This window comes from Barbus barbus, assembly GCF_936440315.1.
Source record: "Barbus barbus genome assembly, chromosome: 44".
Classification (NCBI taxonomy): Eukaryota; Metazoa; Chordata; class Actinopteri; order Cypriniformes; family Cyprinidae; genus Barbus; species Barbus barbus.
In genome coordinates, this window is record NC_136722.1 from 17,780,815 (window position 1) to 17,797,928 (window position 17,114).

The 17,114-nt window shown below is 35.5% G+C and overlaps 2 protein-coding genes across 4 annotated transcripts in view; both read left to right on the forward strand.

Annotated features, from left to right (window-relative positions):
• The window catches only part of LOC306862986 (SH3 domain-containing kinase-binding protein 1-like), a 51,076-nt gene extending 42,571 nt beyond the window's left edge, over nucleotides 1-8,505 (forward strand). Inside the window, exons 11-18 of one of the 3 annotated variants that reach the window (XM_079406114.1) lie at nucleotides 758-829; nucleotides 1,132-1,291; nucleotides 3,010-3,083; nucleotides 3,310-3,419; nucleotides 4,721-4,870; nucleotides 5,937-6,148; nucleotides 6,305-6,368; nucleotides 7,706-8,505. In XM_079406114.1, coding sequence (XP_079262240.1) covers nucleotides 758-829; nucleotides 1,132-1,291; nucleotides 3,010-3,083; nucleotides 3,310-3,419; nucleotides 4,721-4,870; nucleotides 5,937-6,148; nucleotides 6,305-6,368; nucleotides 7,706-7,744 — 881 coding nt within the window. In that variant the 3' untranslated portion in view covers nucleotides 7,745-8,505. The remainder of the gene's footprint in view (nucleotides 1-757; nucleotides 830-1,131; nucleotides 1,292-3,009; nucleotides 3,084-3,309; nucleotides 3,420-4,720; nucleotides 4,871-5,936; nucleotides 6,149-6,304; nucleotides 6,369-7,705) is intronic. The other 2 variants (XM_079406115.1, XM_079406116.1) reach the window with 2 other exon arrangements.
• Nucleotides 8,506-11,508: 3,003 nt separating this feature from the next.
• Nucleotides 11,509-17,114, forward strand: part of LOC306863365 (mitogen-activated protein kinase kinase kinase 15-like) — a gene marked incomplete at its 5' end in the record, with an annotated part of 30,712 nt that continues 25,106 nt past the window's right edge. The window contains 3 exons of the mRNA XM_079406657.1: nucleotides 11,509-11,815; nucleotides 13,328-13,467; nucleotides 14,771-14,794. Coding sequence (XP_079262783.1) covers nucleotides 11,509-11,815; nucleotides 13,328-13,467; nucleotides 14,771-14,794 — 471 coding nt within the window. The remainder of the gene's footprint in view (nucleotides 11,816-13,327; nucleotides 13,468-14,770; nucleotides 14,795-17,114) is intronic.

Below are 17,114 nucleotides of genomic sequence, written 5' to 3' on the forward strand. Positions count from 1 at the left end.
TAATCGTGATTAATATCATCCAAAATAAAAGTTATTTTGCATAATATATGCGTATGTACTGTGTATATATATATATATATATATATATATATATATATATATATAAATACACCCACATACGTGTATATATTTATGCATAATATATGTGTATGTACTGTGTATATTTACATAAATATACATACACACACACACACAGTATATACACATACATTATGTAAACACAAACTTTTATTTTGGATGCAATTACTCTCAATTAATCGATTTGACAGCCATCTCAGCCATGCAACACAGTTATGTAATCATGTTTCAAGTATAATATAATATAATAGTTTTTTAAAACCTATTTTAAACTGTATTTCATTGTGGGATACAGTGGATATGTCCCATTTGCTTTAATAACAGCAGAACTCAAAAAAAAAAAATTCAAGTTGTAAAACCTGATGATTATATTCTCCCGCATGATTTTAGATGATCCCAAAAATATCAGTAAGAACACCTGATTGTCTATATTAAGAGCCACTTGATCAATAAATAAATATAATCAATAATAATATCTAAAAATTCATTAGTGACCTATAAACAGTGCAGAATCTTAAGTATTTTTCTTCCTTTTATATTACAACGTTTGTTTTACAGATGTTCAGTGTGGTCTCATACCCTACATTTTGACATGTTTCTGTGTCACTTTAGCTCTAAGCTTAACTAATGAGTCAGCTGTGTCCCGTTGAACCCTCATATTATGTGTATTAATACCCAGACAAGAAGACAGAGGCTAAAAAGGTTCCACCAGAGCGGCCCGAATCTCTCCCACACAGAGCTGAGGAAAAAGGTAGGTAACGTCTCTCTCAGCTGTTTTAATTTGCATTGGTTAACTCTAATTCTGTGACTCTGACCTTCTACAGCAAAACCTATAGCTCTGTGCTGCCCTTCTCTAAAAGGGTCACTGCTTGTGTGTTTTCAAAGACTTTTTGTTTCTCTCAGGTAAACAGATGTTGGAATAACATTTTCCCTCTCTGCTTTAACAAACCCTGTCTTAGTTTCAACAAACAAACTTACTTTCAAACAAACTTGTATGACATTTTATGCCCTTTTAATAACGATGATGATGATGATGATGATGATTGCATGTAGGTGAGGAGTTGAAGCTGGGTGAGCTTGCAAAGCCGTCCTTCCCAGTTGTCCTCCCAAAGAAGCCTCTCCCCCCAAAGAACAACAACTCATTGAATCGACCGTCATCCCTGCCACCCAAACGCCCAGACAGACCCGAGAGACCAGCTGTGCCCAATATACCGTTAGTCTCACACTCAAACTCACATGAATAACCATCACTAGATAGAATACTAGATCACAGAATGCACACAAAACAGCAAGATTCTCAGCCCATTATATACAACTATAAAAATATACAAAATATCTATGGTGAAGTATGTCTTTTTCAAAGGTTTTTTGAGGTCTTTTTGGAGCCTTCTGGTTGCTACAAGTGATTGTAAACTTTATACTGACCCCTAGTGATTTTTCTTCAAAAGTCCATTTTCCAGTCATGATTCATTTATTCAGAAGCTAAAAGTGTCTAATAATAGCAGGGTAATTGAGATAGCAGAATGTTGTAGTACTGGACAATTACCTCATAATATGATCACATAATCACACACAAGTCATGATTTCATAAACCATGATGCATCATGATATCTTATCAAAGTATCAGATGATATCATAGATTTTTATAGATAACTACAGAATAGATTTTATCTGGCACAAAAAAAGCTGATCTCAATTAGTGTGATAAACAGATTTTTAACAGATAAATGTACACTAAACATTTAATAAAAATGACACCCTATTTTACATGACTGAATCTCAGAACAGTGCCATAATTTAATTTCGGAATGGATTCATTTAGAAGCATCCAAACATCATCTGTGCAGTAAATCCCAATGATTTAATGAATCATTTTGTTTTGTCAACCGATTCATTTAAAACCATCCAAGCAACTTCTGTGCAGTCACACTGCAAAAAATGATTTTCTTCCTTAGTATTTTGTTTTCTAGTGTATATATCTACAAATTCTGGAATTAAGATGTGTTTACTTGACAAGTAAAATGACTTAAGATATTTTGTCTTGTTTTGTCAGTCAGATTGTGCAAAGGACTCATCTGGTTCCCGGGACAAGAGCACAGGAACCAGATGAGTCCTTTGCACAATATGACTCTACTTTAGCCTAGATTTAAACTGCTGATTTTGTCTGGCCAGAGGAGAATGACACTATTTCCCCGTCTAAATACTGTAAAGCTGATATAAAGCCACTCAGCTTTATATCAAGCTGATGTAAAGCTGCTTTGACACAATTTGTTTTGTTAAAAGTGCTATACAAATAGTGACTTGACTTGATTTGTTTTCTGAAAATATTATCCAAATTTTGTTCGTTTTTGCTTAAAACAATCAAAAATGTCTGCCAACTAAGAAAAATAATCATAATTCAAAGGCTAAACAGCATTATTTTTCTTACCCCGTTAGCAGATATTTGACTCGTTTGAAGCAAAAATTTGGATGTTTTTTCATAAACAAGACATAATATCTTGAGCCATTTTACTTTTAAGTAAACGCATCTTAATAGACAAGACAAAAATGCTAAGGAAGAAAATTCATTTAATTAATAATGGATTCCTTTAGAATCATCCGAACAGCATCTGTGCAGTGAACGGATTCATTTGGAACCGAACCAAACGACTTCTGTGCAGTGAATCAGTTAATCATTTAATTTTTCAATGGATTTATTTACATCAAAACAACTTCTTTGCATTGATTCCAGTTAATTATTTCATTTTGACTAGATTCATTTAAAACCTTCCGAATAAACCTATTCAATAAAATGAATCAGACTTCCAGTTATACATATTAGAAATCCTCTCCATCTGTTATCACATTATTTCTCAATACATTTGCTCTGTTTTTTATAAAGCTCATTCTGTTTTAATAAAGCTCATTCTGGTTTAAATCTCTTTTGTACAGATGTGACAGTCCTAAGTCAGATGGCAGTGTTGTGGCAGCTGACCGAAGCTCTGCAGACAAATCCGTAGATATCGGTGAGTCCCTGTCCAGAGCTACCCTTCAATCCACAATAATCCTGTCATGACTAATAAGACTTCTAATAATCCATATCTTATCAGATTACAACAGCTCTCTGTCCATCTCACTTCATTCACTTCCGTTCTGGTCTGGCGTTTTTTCCTGTGTTCGTGATTCATATGCATGTTATATATATGTGGTCCTGTGTGTTTATGTTTGTGATTGTGTGACGCTTGGCTGAAGATGTAGAAGACTTCGACTCCGTCGTCTCATCCACAGAGAAGCTGAACCACCCGACCGCGTCACGGCCCCGTGTAATGGACCGACGGCCACGATCACAGATCTTCACGTCTGTGAGTACACCAGATACTATTTTATTTTATTATTTGAATTTTTTATTTTGGAGGTTTAATAATTTTGTTATATTTTTGCAAGATTTATTAGTTTTTTTAATATGTATGTATTAAAAATTGGGGCTACCCGCATCTAAAGACTTTTCTGGTTGACTAGTAGCCATTCATTTTAAGCATTAGTTGACTATTAGTTGGACGTTTATTAATAAACCATATAAATCATAATAATGAGCCTTTAATTGCCTACATAGCCTAATAAGCGCTGAAGCGCACTCATAAAGCTTATAGCAGATATAATAATTATGAATGTGTCTGGGGAAAAACAGCAAGGAGACTGCATTAACATTTTAATCATTTATTGATTAACTAATGCTTTCTTTGTTTTTAGCTTAAGTCGGCAACACTGACTTGTCGTCTCTGTAGTAGTGGACGCGCCTGTCTGCAGGTTTCACATGGAATACATAATCTGAGAATATTTGTTTTCCATTTGAATTAGTTCATTTAAAAGTAGACATTTCACTCTCTCTGGATATATTTTTTAATGTCTATAAGGCAAGTAGCCTATATACAGAGTTTCGGTTAATTTTTTTGACATGTTCAAAAGCACACAAATAAATGTAGAGTCTTTACTGATTCAAAGGATGTATTACTTTTATCTGTTTGACTAAAAATGACAGAGTATTTTAAACAAGTGAGCGCACCAGCACCTCCATCTGTCCTGCAGTGAGCGCGCTACTGTTCAAGCTTCCACACTCCGCACAGACGCTATCGTTAACAGTTAATGATTTGTCCATCACGGACTGCGTGACTTTGCCACTTCCTGTGGATATTGCTTTGGCAACAGTTTAAAATTTTTTTTATTTCAAATAACAAAAATCTTATAGTTTTAGTTTAGTTAACTACAGTAGTCAGCATTTGAAGTGGATCAAAACCTTTCATCAAAGTTGTCCTAAAACCAAAACAATACTCTTTCTTGTCTTTGGACAACGTTGATGAACCTTTTTGATCCACTTCAAATGTTGACTACTGTATAATAAGCCTACTACACAACATAAACATACTTGTTTGTTATTATTTTTAACCAATTAAAGTGTCAAGTCTATAACGTTTGGTTGTTTTCACACCTATCAAATGCAATCAGCTGGCGATGTTTTATAAATTTGTGACCCTTCAGGCATTCAACATAAATCCGTCAGATATGATTGTGCTATTTGCTATGTGTGAATGTCACCTGGGCTTGCCCTGCTTCGCCTGTCTGTGGGTTATCTGGTCACGATCGTTTAAAAATCTCTCCTCCTTAGTCCTCTCTCTCTAGTCCTGACCTCCTGGACTCCCCATCTCCAGAGGAGGAGAGGAGAGACAAGGAGATGGGAAAGGAGGAGCAGGTCTCATTCACTCCCAAAGGTCTTGACAACTCCAAGAAGATGTCCAAGGCAGTGCCAGTCATAATAGTAAGCCCCGCCCCCTCCCAGTAATCCCACCCCCTGACACCCGCCCCTCCTTTTGCATGCACATCCCTGTCCTACCACAAGGGAGCGCCATAGTCAAGCATTGTATTACAGTGACACAAAAAGTATTACTTTTGCCCCCGGTTTCACAGACAAGGCTTAAACCTAGTCCCAGACTAGAATGTAAATCTGAGCTGTTTCAACTGAAAGAAACTTGCACTGACTGATCTTAAACATGTTAGTGCCTTTGTTTTGTCTTAAGATGCACACCAGTAATGTTTTTTTCTAAGGCCTGTTTATAAAAATTACTTAAATGTCCTAATTGAACTATGGCCTAATCCTGGTTTAGGCTAAACCCTGTCTATGAAACCAGGCCTTGGATACTTAAGTCACACTTTATTTTTAAATATATATTTGGTGTTTTTATATCATTTGTATATAGTTTTATATAGTTGGTGTTTAAGTGTGTCTTTAAAGGCATAATTCACCTAAAAATGAATTTTTACTCACCCTCACGTCGTTCCAAACTTGTATGACATTTTTTCTTCTGAAAGCTTGAGTTAGAATAGTTAAGAGTATGATTAGAAACACAACAAGGTTGTAAAAGTGAACTAGTGAGCAGATGAATTACGTCTCCAACAACGTCTGTAGTCTCGTTTAACCAAAAACCAATTGACTTCAGGCCGATAAAACCAGAAGTTCTCAGGTTTTGGTCTACTAAAAATACATAATCCCTGCAGCACTCTGTGTTGTTTTGGACCCCATTGACTTTCATTGGACAGCAGTTTTTTCAAAATATGTTCTTTTAGTACATTCTTCACAGTACGAAGAATGTCATACACATCTGGAATGATGTGAGGATGAGTAAATAATGTTTATGGGTGAACTATCCCTTTAAGTGTCCAAATACTTTATGGTGCTACTATACTGTACTGTATATACATACACACACACACACACACACAGAGAGAGAGACTGAGGCCCTGTGGAACAGCCTGAAATGGAAGATAAACAGAGTAAATTTGACTGATATGCTCTTGTTCTGATATCTCATGTGGGTTTTCCACAGGCTCCTGAAAAATCGTCTTTTCCCCCAAAGCCCAGTGCCCCTCCATCATCTTCTGGGGCTTCTCTCCACCAGGGCAGCGCTGGTCTGCGGCCCCATTCCCCTTCCGTTGATACCCGAGTGAAGAACGAACAGGGTGCCGCCACGCTTGAGGAGCTCAGAGCACAATTACGAGACCTGAAAGGAACTGTGGAGCTCATGAAGAGCCAGCACAAGTATGAACTGATGGGACAGGGGGTTAGATGAAAGACAGAGTGAAGTAGTGAAGTAGAAGTGGAGGGAAGTTTAGAAGGCAATTAGATGTGGGAAGAACAAGTTGATTGATTGATTGTCTGTGAAATGTGTGTTAATTCTTAAATTTGTTTTCTCAGACAAGAAATCAAACAGCTGGTGAGCGAACTGGATGAGGAGAAGAGGATTCGTATATCATTGCAGGTAAGGAGGCATTATACTAGTCATAAACATTCTGTAGCTCTAACCAGGTGCAACACCTTTTTATAGTAATTAAGACAATCTTAACCAGCCAAATATGTGTTGCTATTAGTAGTAGTATTTTTAAAAAGGTATTATTATAAATATCATTTATTAATTTTGACATTTAATATTTTTATCATTTTAATGTTATTTAATTTAAGTAATTAATTCATATTAAGATGTTGAGATATGCTGAAAACATTTTTTTTTTCTATTTTTAAATATTTTACAAAATTTTTTGTCTTGTATGTAGTTTAAATTCAGCTATTTTGTTAACATTAAAAAAAAATAGACTACCATTCAAAAGATTGGACTACTTTCATTAAGTAAAGATACATTACAAGTATCAAACTGTAAAGATTTGCTTAATTTTTTTTCCATTGTTTACTAAGTTTGTCAAATAAATGCTTGGTCTTCATTACAGAATCCTGAAAAAAAACGTATCACAGTTTAAAATATTATGCAGCATTTTTTAAACATTGATAATAATACTAAATGTTTCTTGAGCAGCAAATCAGCATATTAGAATAATTTCTGAAGGATCATGTGATACTAAAGACTAGAGTAGTGATGCTGAAAATTCAGCTTTGCTATCACAGAAATAAATGACATTTTAAAATATACTAAAATAGAAAATCGTTATTTTAAAATGGAATATTTCATAGTATAACTGATTTTACTGTTTTATTTGATCAAATAAATTTAGCCTTGAGGCCAGATTTACTAAACGTGGCAAATTAGCAAGAGCTCAATTCCAAAACAGCGCCGATGGGCGTGGAAATTTCTGCGGGTTTACTCACGAATTAAAGAACACAGACACAACATCTCATTTACATATCGACTGACGAAATATACCAAGCGCAGCGCAAATTAGCGTAGTCGCAAATAAGCAGACAATGCTCATCAGGTGCGGGTGATCTACTTACGATACTGGCGCAAAATAGTTCAAGACGTGCTTTTTTGGGTGTTAAATATTGCCGCAAATACCAGTAATTAGACGAGCGCAAACGTTTGTACATCGTGTTGCGTGATTCATTTTAATACTCTCCTCCCATAAATTTTGCGTCTGAAAGGGAAAGGGTGTCCATGCCTTTTCAGCGCTAATTCTTCACTGTGCATCTTTAGTAAATCTTGACAGTACTGTTTTAACTCCAAAAGACAGTTTGCGCTGATGCAAGCTGTTAGTAAATCTGGCATGTAATAATCTGATATGTAATGTTCAGTATGTTATATTTTGCTTCTATTTCCCATGACTGTGTTTAACAGTCCGTGTCTTTTTGTTTTTTGCTCTGTTTTAGATGGAAGTGGAACACATTAAGAAATCCCTGTCCAAATGAAATGGAGCATGCTGGATGTATCAGATGAAGGGTCAGGCTGAGGTTCCACTCCACAGCCCAGTTAGATTGTGCCAAAAAAGAACAACAATTTATCAGAACAATTGCTTAAAGAAAACAACCGTTTACCCCCCCCCCCCCCCCCCATTCACTCTTTCTGCTTTTGTTTTTAAGAAGCTTTTTTTTTTTTTGCGTGTTATGCTCAGACTGGCCGCTGACTCACAGACCCGTTGCCCGGGTGTGGCCTTACTGTGGGTCATGTGATTAATGGGTGGTGATGACCCACACCTGGAGACAGGTGATAGCGGTTGCCATGGGGATTAGCTGGCTCTCCTGCACAACTGTGACACAGTTACCTTATCACCACCCTCTCTGGTACTGCCTCTGAACGCTAGTCAGAGAACACATCAAATGAAGGAGAAACCAGTGCGTTCACCTTAAGTGTTCACCTACTGTTCACCTTAAGTTCTTTTCTTTTGACTTGGAGGCCTTCAGTTATTTTCTTTATATGCAAAGGTGCGTTTAATTTCACACCCCTTGCTATTTCCACAGCAACCCCACATTGAGGCCTTGTTTATTTGGAGCTTTCCAAACTCTTCTGTCTTTCCTATTTCTTTTACGTTGGTGATGACAATGAGAAAACTCACGTTTTGTTTTCTTGACTCAGTTATTTCTTTGAAATCTTCTATATATTCTTTTATATTTTAATGTACTAAATACAATTATGTGTGCAGATTTTATTAAAAAAGATTTCAAAAATTGTTGCAATGTTTCTTTGTTTATTCTAGATGCTTATGAACCTATTTGATGTCATTCATACACACACACACAGTTAGTTCAATTATTATTATTATTATTATTACTTGTTCAGTACTCTTACTTTAAAAATGTATTTTAAATAAATGAATTGAATAAATTTAAGTAATTATGTAAGAAAATAACAATGTCTTTAGTTTTATATATATATATATATATATATATATATATATATATATATATATATATGTGATAGATAGATAGATAAATAAATAGATATTAAAAAACTGTGTGTGTGAGTATTTAAATAATATAATTGTCTTTAAATTAGGTTGTACTAGTAGTAATCTTAACAATAATAATACTAAGTATTATTATCATTATATTATTATTATTACCCCACATGTAAACATGATTATTTTTAACGCATTGAATATATTAAAACTTATGTTTACAAATAACAAGCTCACTTTCAAGTTTTTTTTTTTGGAACTTTAAAAAGTGCATTTCTAAAAAAAATAATTATTATTATTTATTTAGCCTACATTTCTTAGTATCATCTAGTTCATCGTGTTGGTCATCTTTACTGACCGTCTGAAATGAGAATAACTTTAATAGAAAGCTTATTTTCCTTTCCAGAACATATCAGAAGCCTCCATTAAATCTGAATCTCCATTAAACTGATCTGTTGTCAGATTTTAAATTCTTAGAAATGTGTTTGGATAGGGGTTACTGTTATATAACATTTTAAATGTCATGTATATCTGAGATCTTTTATGAGATGAAGGTCATCTTAAGTTCAGCTCCTAGAAAGGGTAAAGATCACACACCTCAATCAGCTCATATACACACAAACATTCAATCCAGCCTCAGAAGTACACAGTCAGCACCTACTGTGCATATGGACCCCCTCTCTCTCTCTCAAACACATTTAAGACATTCACTGATATCATTCCATAGGCATCCGCTGCTCTTTATGGTATTTGATTTGGTAATTGAGGATCAGGTCTCCTGGGTGCTGTCCAGTGAGGCCTGCAGATGTCTGGGTCTCCAAGGATGGTCACATCACTAATGTCGCCCATGAAGTAATGATCAGAGCCTCTGAGTGCTCTGAGAAGGTAAAACCAGGAGATGGGAGCCCACCTCAGATATGGATGTAAATTATGTGAATCCTTTGAAAAAATGTGTAAAAAGTTCAAATATCAATACATTTGTAGAAAGACTCATTGGAAACATGCATATTTTATTCAAACACACAAAAAATGTATCATCCTAAACCCTTTAAACACACTTTGGTATGCAAGAGTTAAGTTTGAGGAACTACTGCGTGTAATAGTTAGCATTACATCACAACCACACAGGAGCTGAGCACCAGAAACAAGTTTTATCAAGTCTTTTCAGTCTGTGACGCCAGTATGTTGACCGCATGTCTGAAGAAACAAATCCTGTGTTGTAATTAATAAATATTTTTGTCATTTGTGTGAATTACGGGATGTATTATTCACATAATCTCATATTTGCCTGCCTTGTCCATAAACAAATGAAATAGATGATGAATTAGTAATATTAAAACTTGCCATTACTCTTTATCTTAAAGAACAAAAGACAAATTAGGAAATAAATATATAAATGTATTATTATTTTTTGTATATTATAGTAGTTGGATCTGTAAAAGTTAGTTAGTGGTCAAATGGAATGACCTCATCCTTTTTTTTTTTATTATAAATCCACTAAATGGGTTTGAAAAGCTTGACATTTGTGGTGTAAATTAAAATGTAATGAAAATATTTTTTATTTAATTATCTATTTCACTTGTTCATAGACAAGGTAGACAATAAGTATGCCATACAAATGAACGCATATTTGAAAATAAAAGAAAGTTGATGGGTTAGTGTTTAGAAAATTGCCTTTAGAATATAATTGAACAGTAATTCATGTTGTATGTTAAATATATATATATATATATATATATATATATATATATATATATATATATATATATATATATAACTAATTAGTGTGTTTAAAAATGCAATAAAAATGTCGAAATTAAGGTAAATCTAATTTCTGGATATGTAGGCTATTTTAGTGTGCGTAATTTTGTTACGCGAAAATAATCCAAAAAGTGTGAAAACATTTTAAGTGTGTGCTTTTAACATAAAACGCGCTGGCTATGAAATGCCAAAACAAAAGCAGTCTGTTATTTTATGACAAAAAAAAAGTAATTTCCATCACATATGCTATAAAAAACAACAACACAGAATTTCAGATGTGGTGGAAGTGATATTTAAAAAAAAAAAAAAAAGGTTCTTTGGAATATGCACATTGTTGGAGGGTGTTAAAAGTTTCCACGAAGCCTCGCAAGGTATTTTGTGTACTAGTCCAGTTTGACGATTATTATCTGATCTGAAACGAAAGGAACAGTTGAAAGTTAAGCCAGTTTGGGGAGCTGGAGTCATGGACCTGCCGTAGCTCTGCTTGCCATGCGCGTATCAACACGGACAAGTTTTATATTTAGGCATCTACTCCAGATGATTTAATAGTGACTGTACATGCAATAACCGCCGCGAGCCGTTCCTCGCGCTCTAGATTTGCGCAGTTTTGCTTCGCTTGTGAAATAGGCCCACGCCTGAACGGAAGGACACACGTTTGAGGAAATGATCGGATAGTGCATTTTGCAGAAAGGGCAGGTGGAATGACTTTCTCAAATAGGATTGGTAATGCGTGTCTTTGGAGACACAGCGCGTGCGGTGCGCCTCAAGTTCGCCTGACTTTCTGCACTGAATTCACAAAGCGTTTTGTATAATTGCATAACCGCTGGCGCAAACGAGATAAAACTGGACCACATTGTAATATGTAGTGATGCGCGCTGCTTTAATGAATCGCAAGACGCTGGACGTCACAGCCACGCACCTCTCCGTGCCACAGGTGCGCACTAAACTTTGGTTATTCATTATTGATTAACTGCGGAAAGAAAAGGAGAACCGCGCAGAGGGACAATTACTCGCACTATGGAGATCATGTCCAACATGTCTACAGCAGAGGCTGGTGGCGACCACACCACTGCGGCTTCCATGTCTGCAGGCGTGGAGAGGGCTGATGTGTCCAGCCCGAGTCCGGTGACCAAACAGAGGTCCCTGAGGGCGGTTTATGTGCTGAATGATGGACTGAAGGCGGTGGCCGCGAACAGCCCGGAATCCGGGGCGCTCCAGTGTCTCCAGCGCGCCTGCGACGCGGAGAGTGCCATATTAACCACAGTGACTTTCGGACGATTAGACTTTGGGGAGACAACAGTGCTTGATACATTTTATGATGCAGGTAAGCTAACGTGGCATTGCAAAGCTTTGGTGCGCGAGAATAATTCCTGCAGCCCTACAATTCTGCATGCGGGATGTCTCCCTAAACTGGCACTCCCAGTACAGGTCTTCTAGCTTTTCAGAATGGACTGATGAGGAGAATCAGGTGTGTTGGATTAAGGAAGCATCCAAAATGAGTAGTTTCCACAAATTAGCCAATTCTGGAGGATGGTACAGGAGTTAGAAGAATAGAAACTCATTGGCACATGCCATTATAGATTTAGAGCTTGAGTCTGTTATTGAATTAATAATTGAAATACTTTATTGTTTCCAAAGAGAAATATGTAATAAATGTAAGTAGTAGTGGGCAAAAAGATTAACAATCATAAATAAATAAAACAATACAAAAAGCAACATTATCAAAATTATTGTTAAATAATGGCATAGCTCTATGATTTTTATATAAATGAAGAGTAAATAGTAATATGCAAAGGGTGTGTGCATGTATATATAAATCTATATAATATAGATTATAATTATAATATATAGATTAAGTATATATCATTGCTAGAAAAATATAAAAAATACATTAAATTAATACATTAAACAGTATAGTAGTTCAGAAAACGAATATGTTTTTCTAAATGTACTTGTGCCAGATGCAGATTGTTAGGCTTAGGGTCATTGGGCTTTCCCATGGGAGGGTGTTACTATATGACAATCTCTCTCAAGGAATATGAGGAGTGCAAATAGGATCTTCTGCCTCCAGCACATTCCTTTCCTGGAATTTATTTGTCTAGTATGAAGTCTCTCTCTCGCGCGCAGGTTTGGCTGCACACGCTACTCTGAGTGATTAAAACACTCTTACATCTGAATTTTGGGAGGGTGAAAAGGGCAACTTTTTAAAAGTTTGATCCTGTGCATTTTTGTGCATGCAGAATGTAGCTCACATGCAGCACTTTTTCTGGGGAAGGAACTCTAGAGGACCAGAAAAAGTGCATTTTAGAGCTGAAAAAATGAAGTATCATTTTTCAAAGCAGAAGTGTATGATACATCCTCACTATATAGCATTCTACAGATCAGTTTCTTGTTATTGCATTACCCCCACCCCCTCACACTTTTCCTAATAAGACTGTGTGTCATGCATCAGCTCCTGGTTACATCAAGTCTGGTCTTGTATTTTGCGGCTTACGGTGTTGCATGGTTTTCAAACACATTTTCAAATGTTTGCTTATAGTTTCCATAGAATAAGCACAGATTGTGTTTAACTGGAAAAGAACAAATATGGCCATATGCGGTAGAACAAATATGCACTTAGGACTACTTTAAACAGACAAAAGGTTATTTAAAGATTGTATTTTATATGATTTAATGGAAAGTCATAATAAATGAAAACACTTTAAAATTGAATTGAAAATGAATGTTCTTTCTTAAAGAACAGGTAATGAGGCTGGAGTGTGCAGTACTACAGTGCACACTATATGTAATACTGGGATTCTGCACGCATGCTTACTATGCCTCTGATTAATTGCAGATATTGCAGTTGTGGACATGAGTGATGTGTTTAGACAGCCCTCCCTGTTTTATCACCTCGGTGTGCGTGAGAGTTTTGACATGGCCAACAATGTCATCCTCTACCACGACACGGACCCTGACACGGCACAGTCACTTAAGGTGAGAGTTACAGTCTAATACACACACATAAACACACATACCTAGCTAAAGAAGCACTTATCATAGACTTCTTTTGTTTTTAAAGGGGGTTTGGGTCATTTTTTAGATGTTCTGTGGTTTTGAGAAGGTCCTTTGTAGGTTGACTTCCCCAAAAAATAAACAGCTCTTTGTCACTTTTTTTTTTTTTGAGAGAGAGAGGCCAACCAATTAATATTGATTTAATCAATAGTATGAGTTTGAGGCAGGACTACTTTTTTGTCCAAACAATGGAAGATGGAGAGTGTGTTTGTGAAAGGGAAACGTGTTTGGTAATAATAATATGTTTGCAGTTCTGTTTAGTGCTGCTGATGAAAGTACAATTAGTGCTGTACATTTAAATAAGAATTTAAAAAGTATCTTTCGCCTTTAAAGACATCCACAAAAAGAGGCTTTGTCTCATTTAGCTAATTTCTAGATAAAAAACAACTCTTTATTCATTAATAAAGTTACTATACAAATCTTAGTCTTATTTAACTAATTTCTAGGCAAAAATATATTTTTAATGAATTAAAATAAAATTACTTAAATGCTTTTCCTTATTAGTCTTATTATTGTCTTATTAAGCTAATTTCTAGAAATAAATAATTTTTTTATTCATTTATAAATTAATAATAATAAAAACATTTACTTTTCTTTTTTGAAGTCGTTTCATTTTTTTAAATCCATAGCTTAAGAATTACATATTTGTCTTATAATGTTTTCTAAGTGCCACCACACAAACGCTAGCGAGGGTTGGTGGGAGGTTATACCCTCTGGCCTAAAGGCTGTTACACTCAAATTTGGTATTTCTGTCATCTGAACAAAGAGGCCGCCCACTGCCAGGTCCTGACCTGCTATTCTCAGTTTAGGAGGGAGGTTATCTTATCTGGGCACTGGACAGTAGAGCTGCCAGAACAACACGGCCTGTATTCGAGCTAAGGCATGCAGTCAGTCCCAGGACAGCTGCACATGGCCACGTTTCCACAGAGACATTGGAAGGCGTGTGTTCTAGCATACTGAGATGATGACAATAACGCATGGGGAGGAGCGTCATGTGATCTGTTTGTGTATTTGTAAATGTTCTGTGACTCTGCTGTGTTCAGCTGATTCAGTCAGGTCTCATTCACTGCATCACATGGCCATCAGTCATGGAATAAATGTAATAAATGGAACGATAGCAAAACCTTTCCAGGTGGTTTGGGTCTTATATAATACTGTGAAATAAAGTAAAATGCATGTATTTTTTTGCAACTGAATAATTCTTTCTTTTATTTTTCTTGCATAGGACATGGTGGCACAGAAAAACACAGTAAGTATCAAAACACTGCTCGCAAGCCTGGTAATCTGATGAAGTTTGAGGACTTTATTCATTTTTTGAATGATAATGATTATAAAAACAGGATTGATAAGTATAATTCGGAGGACGAGAAAATCAGTATAAGCCTATTTTACCAGTGTTGTGATAATTATTTTTAAGGCACTCTAGGTTTTTTTAAATAAATACTGTAATAATAATAGTTCAAAGTATGAATAGTTTTTAATCAGATAACATAAAAAAGACAAGACACCTCAACGCACTTTAAATGTTTCCCAATTAAACAGCAAGAACGAAAGAGTACAAGAACCTTTGTTTTTATTGCTGTGTAGAACTACGTTAGCTGCATTTTTAATATTTAATATTCATTTTAATAAAATGTCAATTTGCCCACCGCGCTTTATTCGAGCTCGAGCAGGTGTTTCTAGATTTAAATCTAGATTTAAATGAAAAGAGACATGACCTGACATTTTATTCGTATCCAAAATGAGGAGATATGAATATCAGGAGAGCTGAACACTCTCGTGCAGTGCATGCTTCATTCATACACGAAGCCAGAGGGCGCTCTCGTGCACTTCATACTCTGTAGCTGAGCTGAATAAAAAGCAGAAACGTTTTTACTGATGAAACGTGAAGACAATAAACACATGATGCGAAAATATATTGTTTATGTGTGTTTTTCAAGTTATCTTCAGGTAATAAATAAATAAACTATATGAAAAATGCAGTACTGATTGACATATCGTTTAGTATAGAAATACGCTATTGAAGGCATCCTAAAGGTGTCATCCCGGATGAGGTCATCATGTGGATAATTTAATTTACGGCTAAACTATTATTAATTAATTTTACTAATAGTCAGATTGGGCAGGCCTTCACAAAAGGGCGTTTAATTACAAAAAAAAAAAAAAAAATTGCCTTGACAAAAGGGCACTTTGGGCATGGAGGGGGAAAAGGGCAGGTGCACCTAACCAGCACCCCCCTCTGCAGGTGCCTGTACAACACTTTACATAGTGAGCAGATCATTTCCTGAACTCTCCTTTATGCACATACACTAACCTGTGAGTGGTTCTAGTCGCTCATCGTGTCCCAGTCAGACTATTGTATGAACTCATAAGGGTTCTCGAGGTGTTATGGTACTTTGAGTTAGTGGATATTAGTTGTTTTGATAAAGGAGAGGGTCATTGAGTTCTAGTCTTTAAATAAACCTCTTATATTGAACGGCTGCTGAGAAGAAGCTGACCTTGACAGCATTCTATAAAACATGGATTTGTGTTAACTTCTATATCATCGGTTTTGTGAACAGAAAGGAAATTCTATGTTTGCTCTTATTCTTTAGGAATTATTCAGCCCCCCCCCCCCCCCCCCCCCCCCCCCCCATCTCATATTCCAAACTTGATACAACTTTCTTTGTTCCGTGGCTCACTGTTTTCTATCCAGTTACAATGTGTATTGCATATTTTTAGAGCTTCAAAAAGCATGGAAAAGAACCATTGAGCACTATTTTCAAAGTCTTCTGGGGTCATATGATAGTTTTGTGTGAGGAACACGGTGAAATTTAAATCCGTATCTGTGATATTAACTTTCAAGTGAACCGTTGACCACTGTCAGTTCATTAGTGAATCATTCAGACCTATGAACTGGATTAACCACTTCATTGAAAAGATTTGATTCAAAAGAATGACTGATTTACGAATCATTATCATGATATCATTACGAATCTCTCACGAACATCAAAGAAAGCTAGGGCGATTGTCAAGATTTTCAGTTAAATTATTATTCATTATTGCTTAAATATACACTACCAGTCTAAAGTTTTTGAACAGTAAAATTTTTTATATTTTTTAAAGAAGTCTCTTCTGCTCACCAAGCCTGCATTTATTTGATCCAAAGTACAGCAAAAACTGTTTTTTTATTATTATTATTATTGTATTATAAATTATTTTTTAAAATATAATTTATTCCTGTGATTTCAAAGCTGAATTTTTAGCATCATTACTCCAGTCACATGATCCTTCAGAAATTGTTCTAATATTCTGATTTGCTGCTCAAAAAAACATTTATTATTATGTTGAAAACAGCTGAGTAGAATTTTTACAGGTTTCTTTGCTGAATAGAGCAGCATTTATATGAAATAGAAATCTTTTGTAAGATTATAAATGTCTTTATCATCACTTTTAATCAATTTAAAGCATCCTTGTTAAATAAAAGTATGAATTTCTATAACCCCCCCCCCCCCCCCCCCAAAAAAACTGACTCTAAAGCTTTTGAATGATATAATGTTACAAAAGCTTTTTTTTTTCTTTGAGATGAA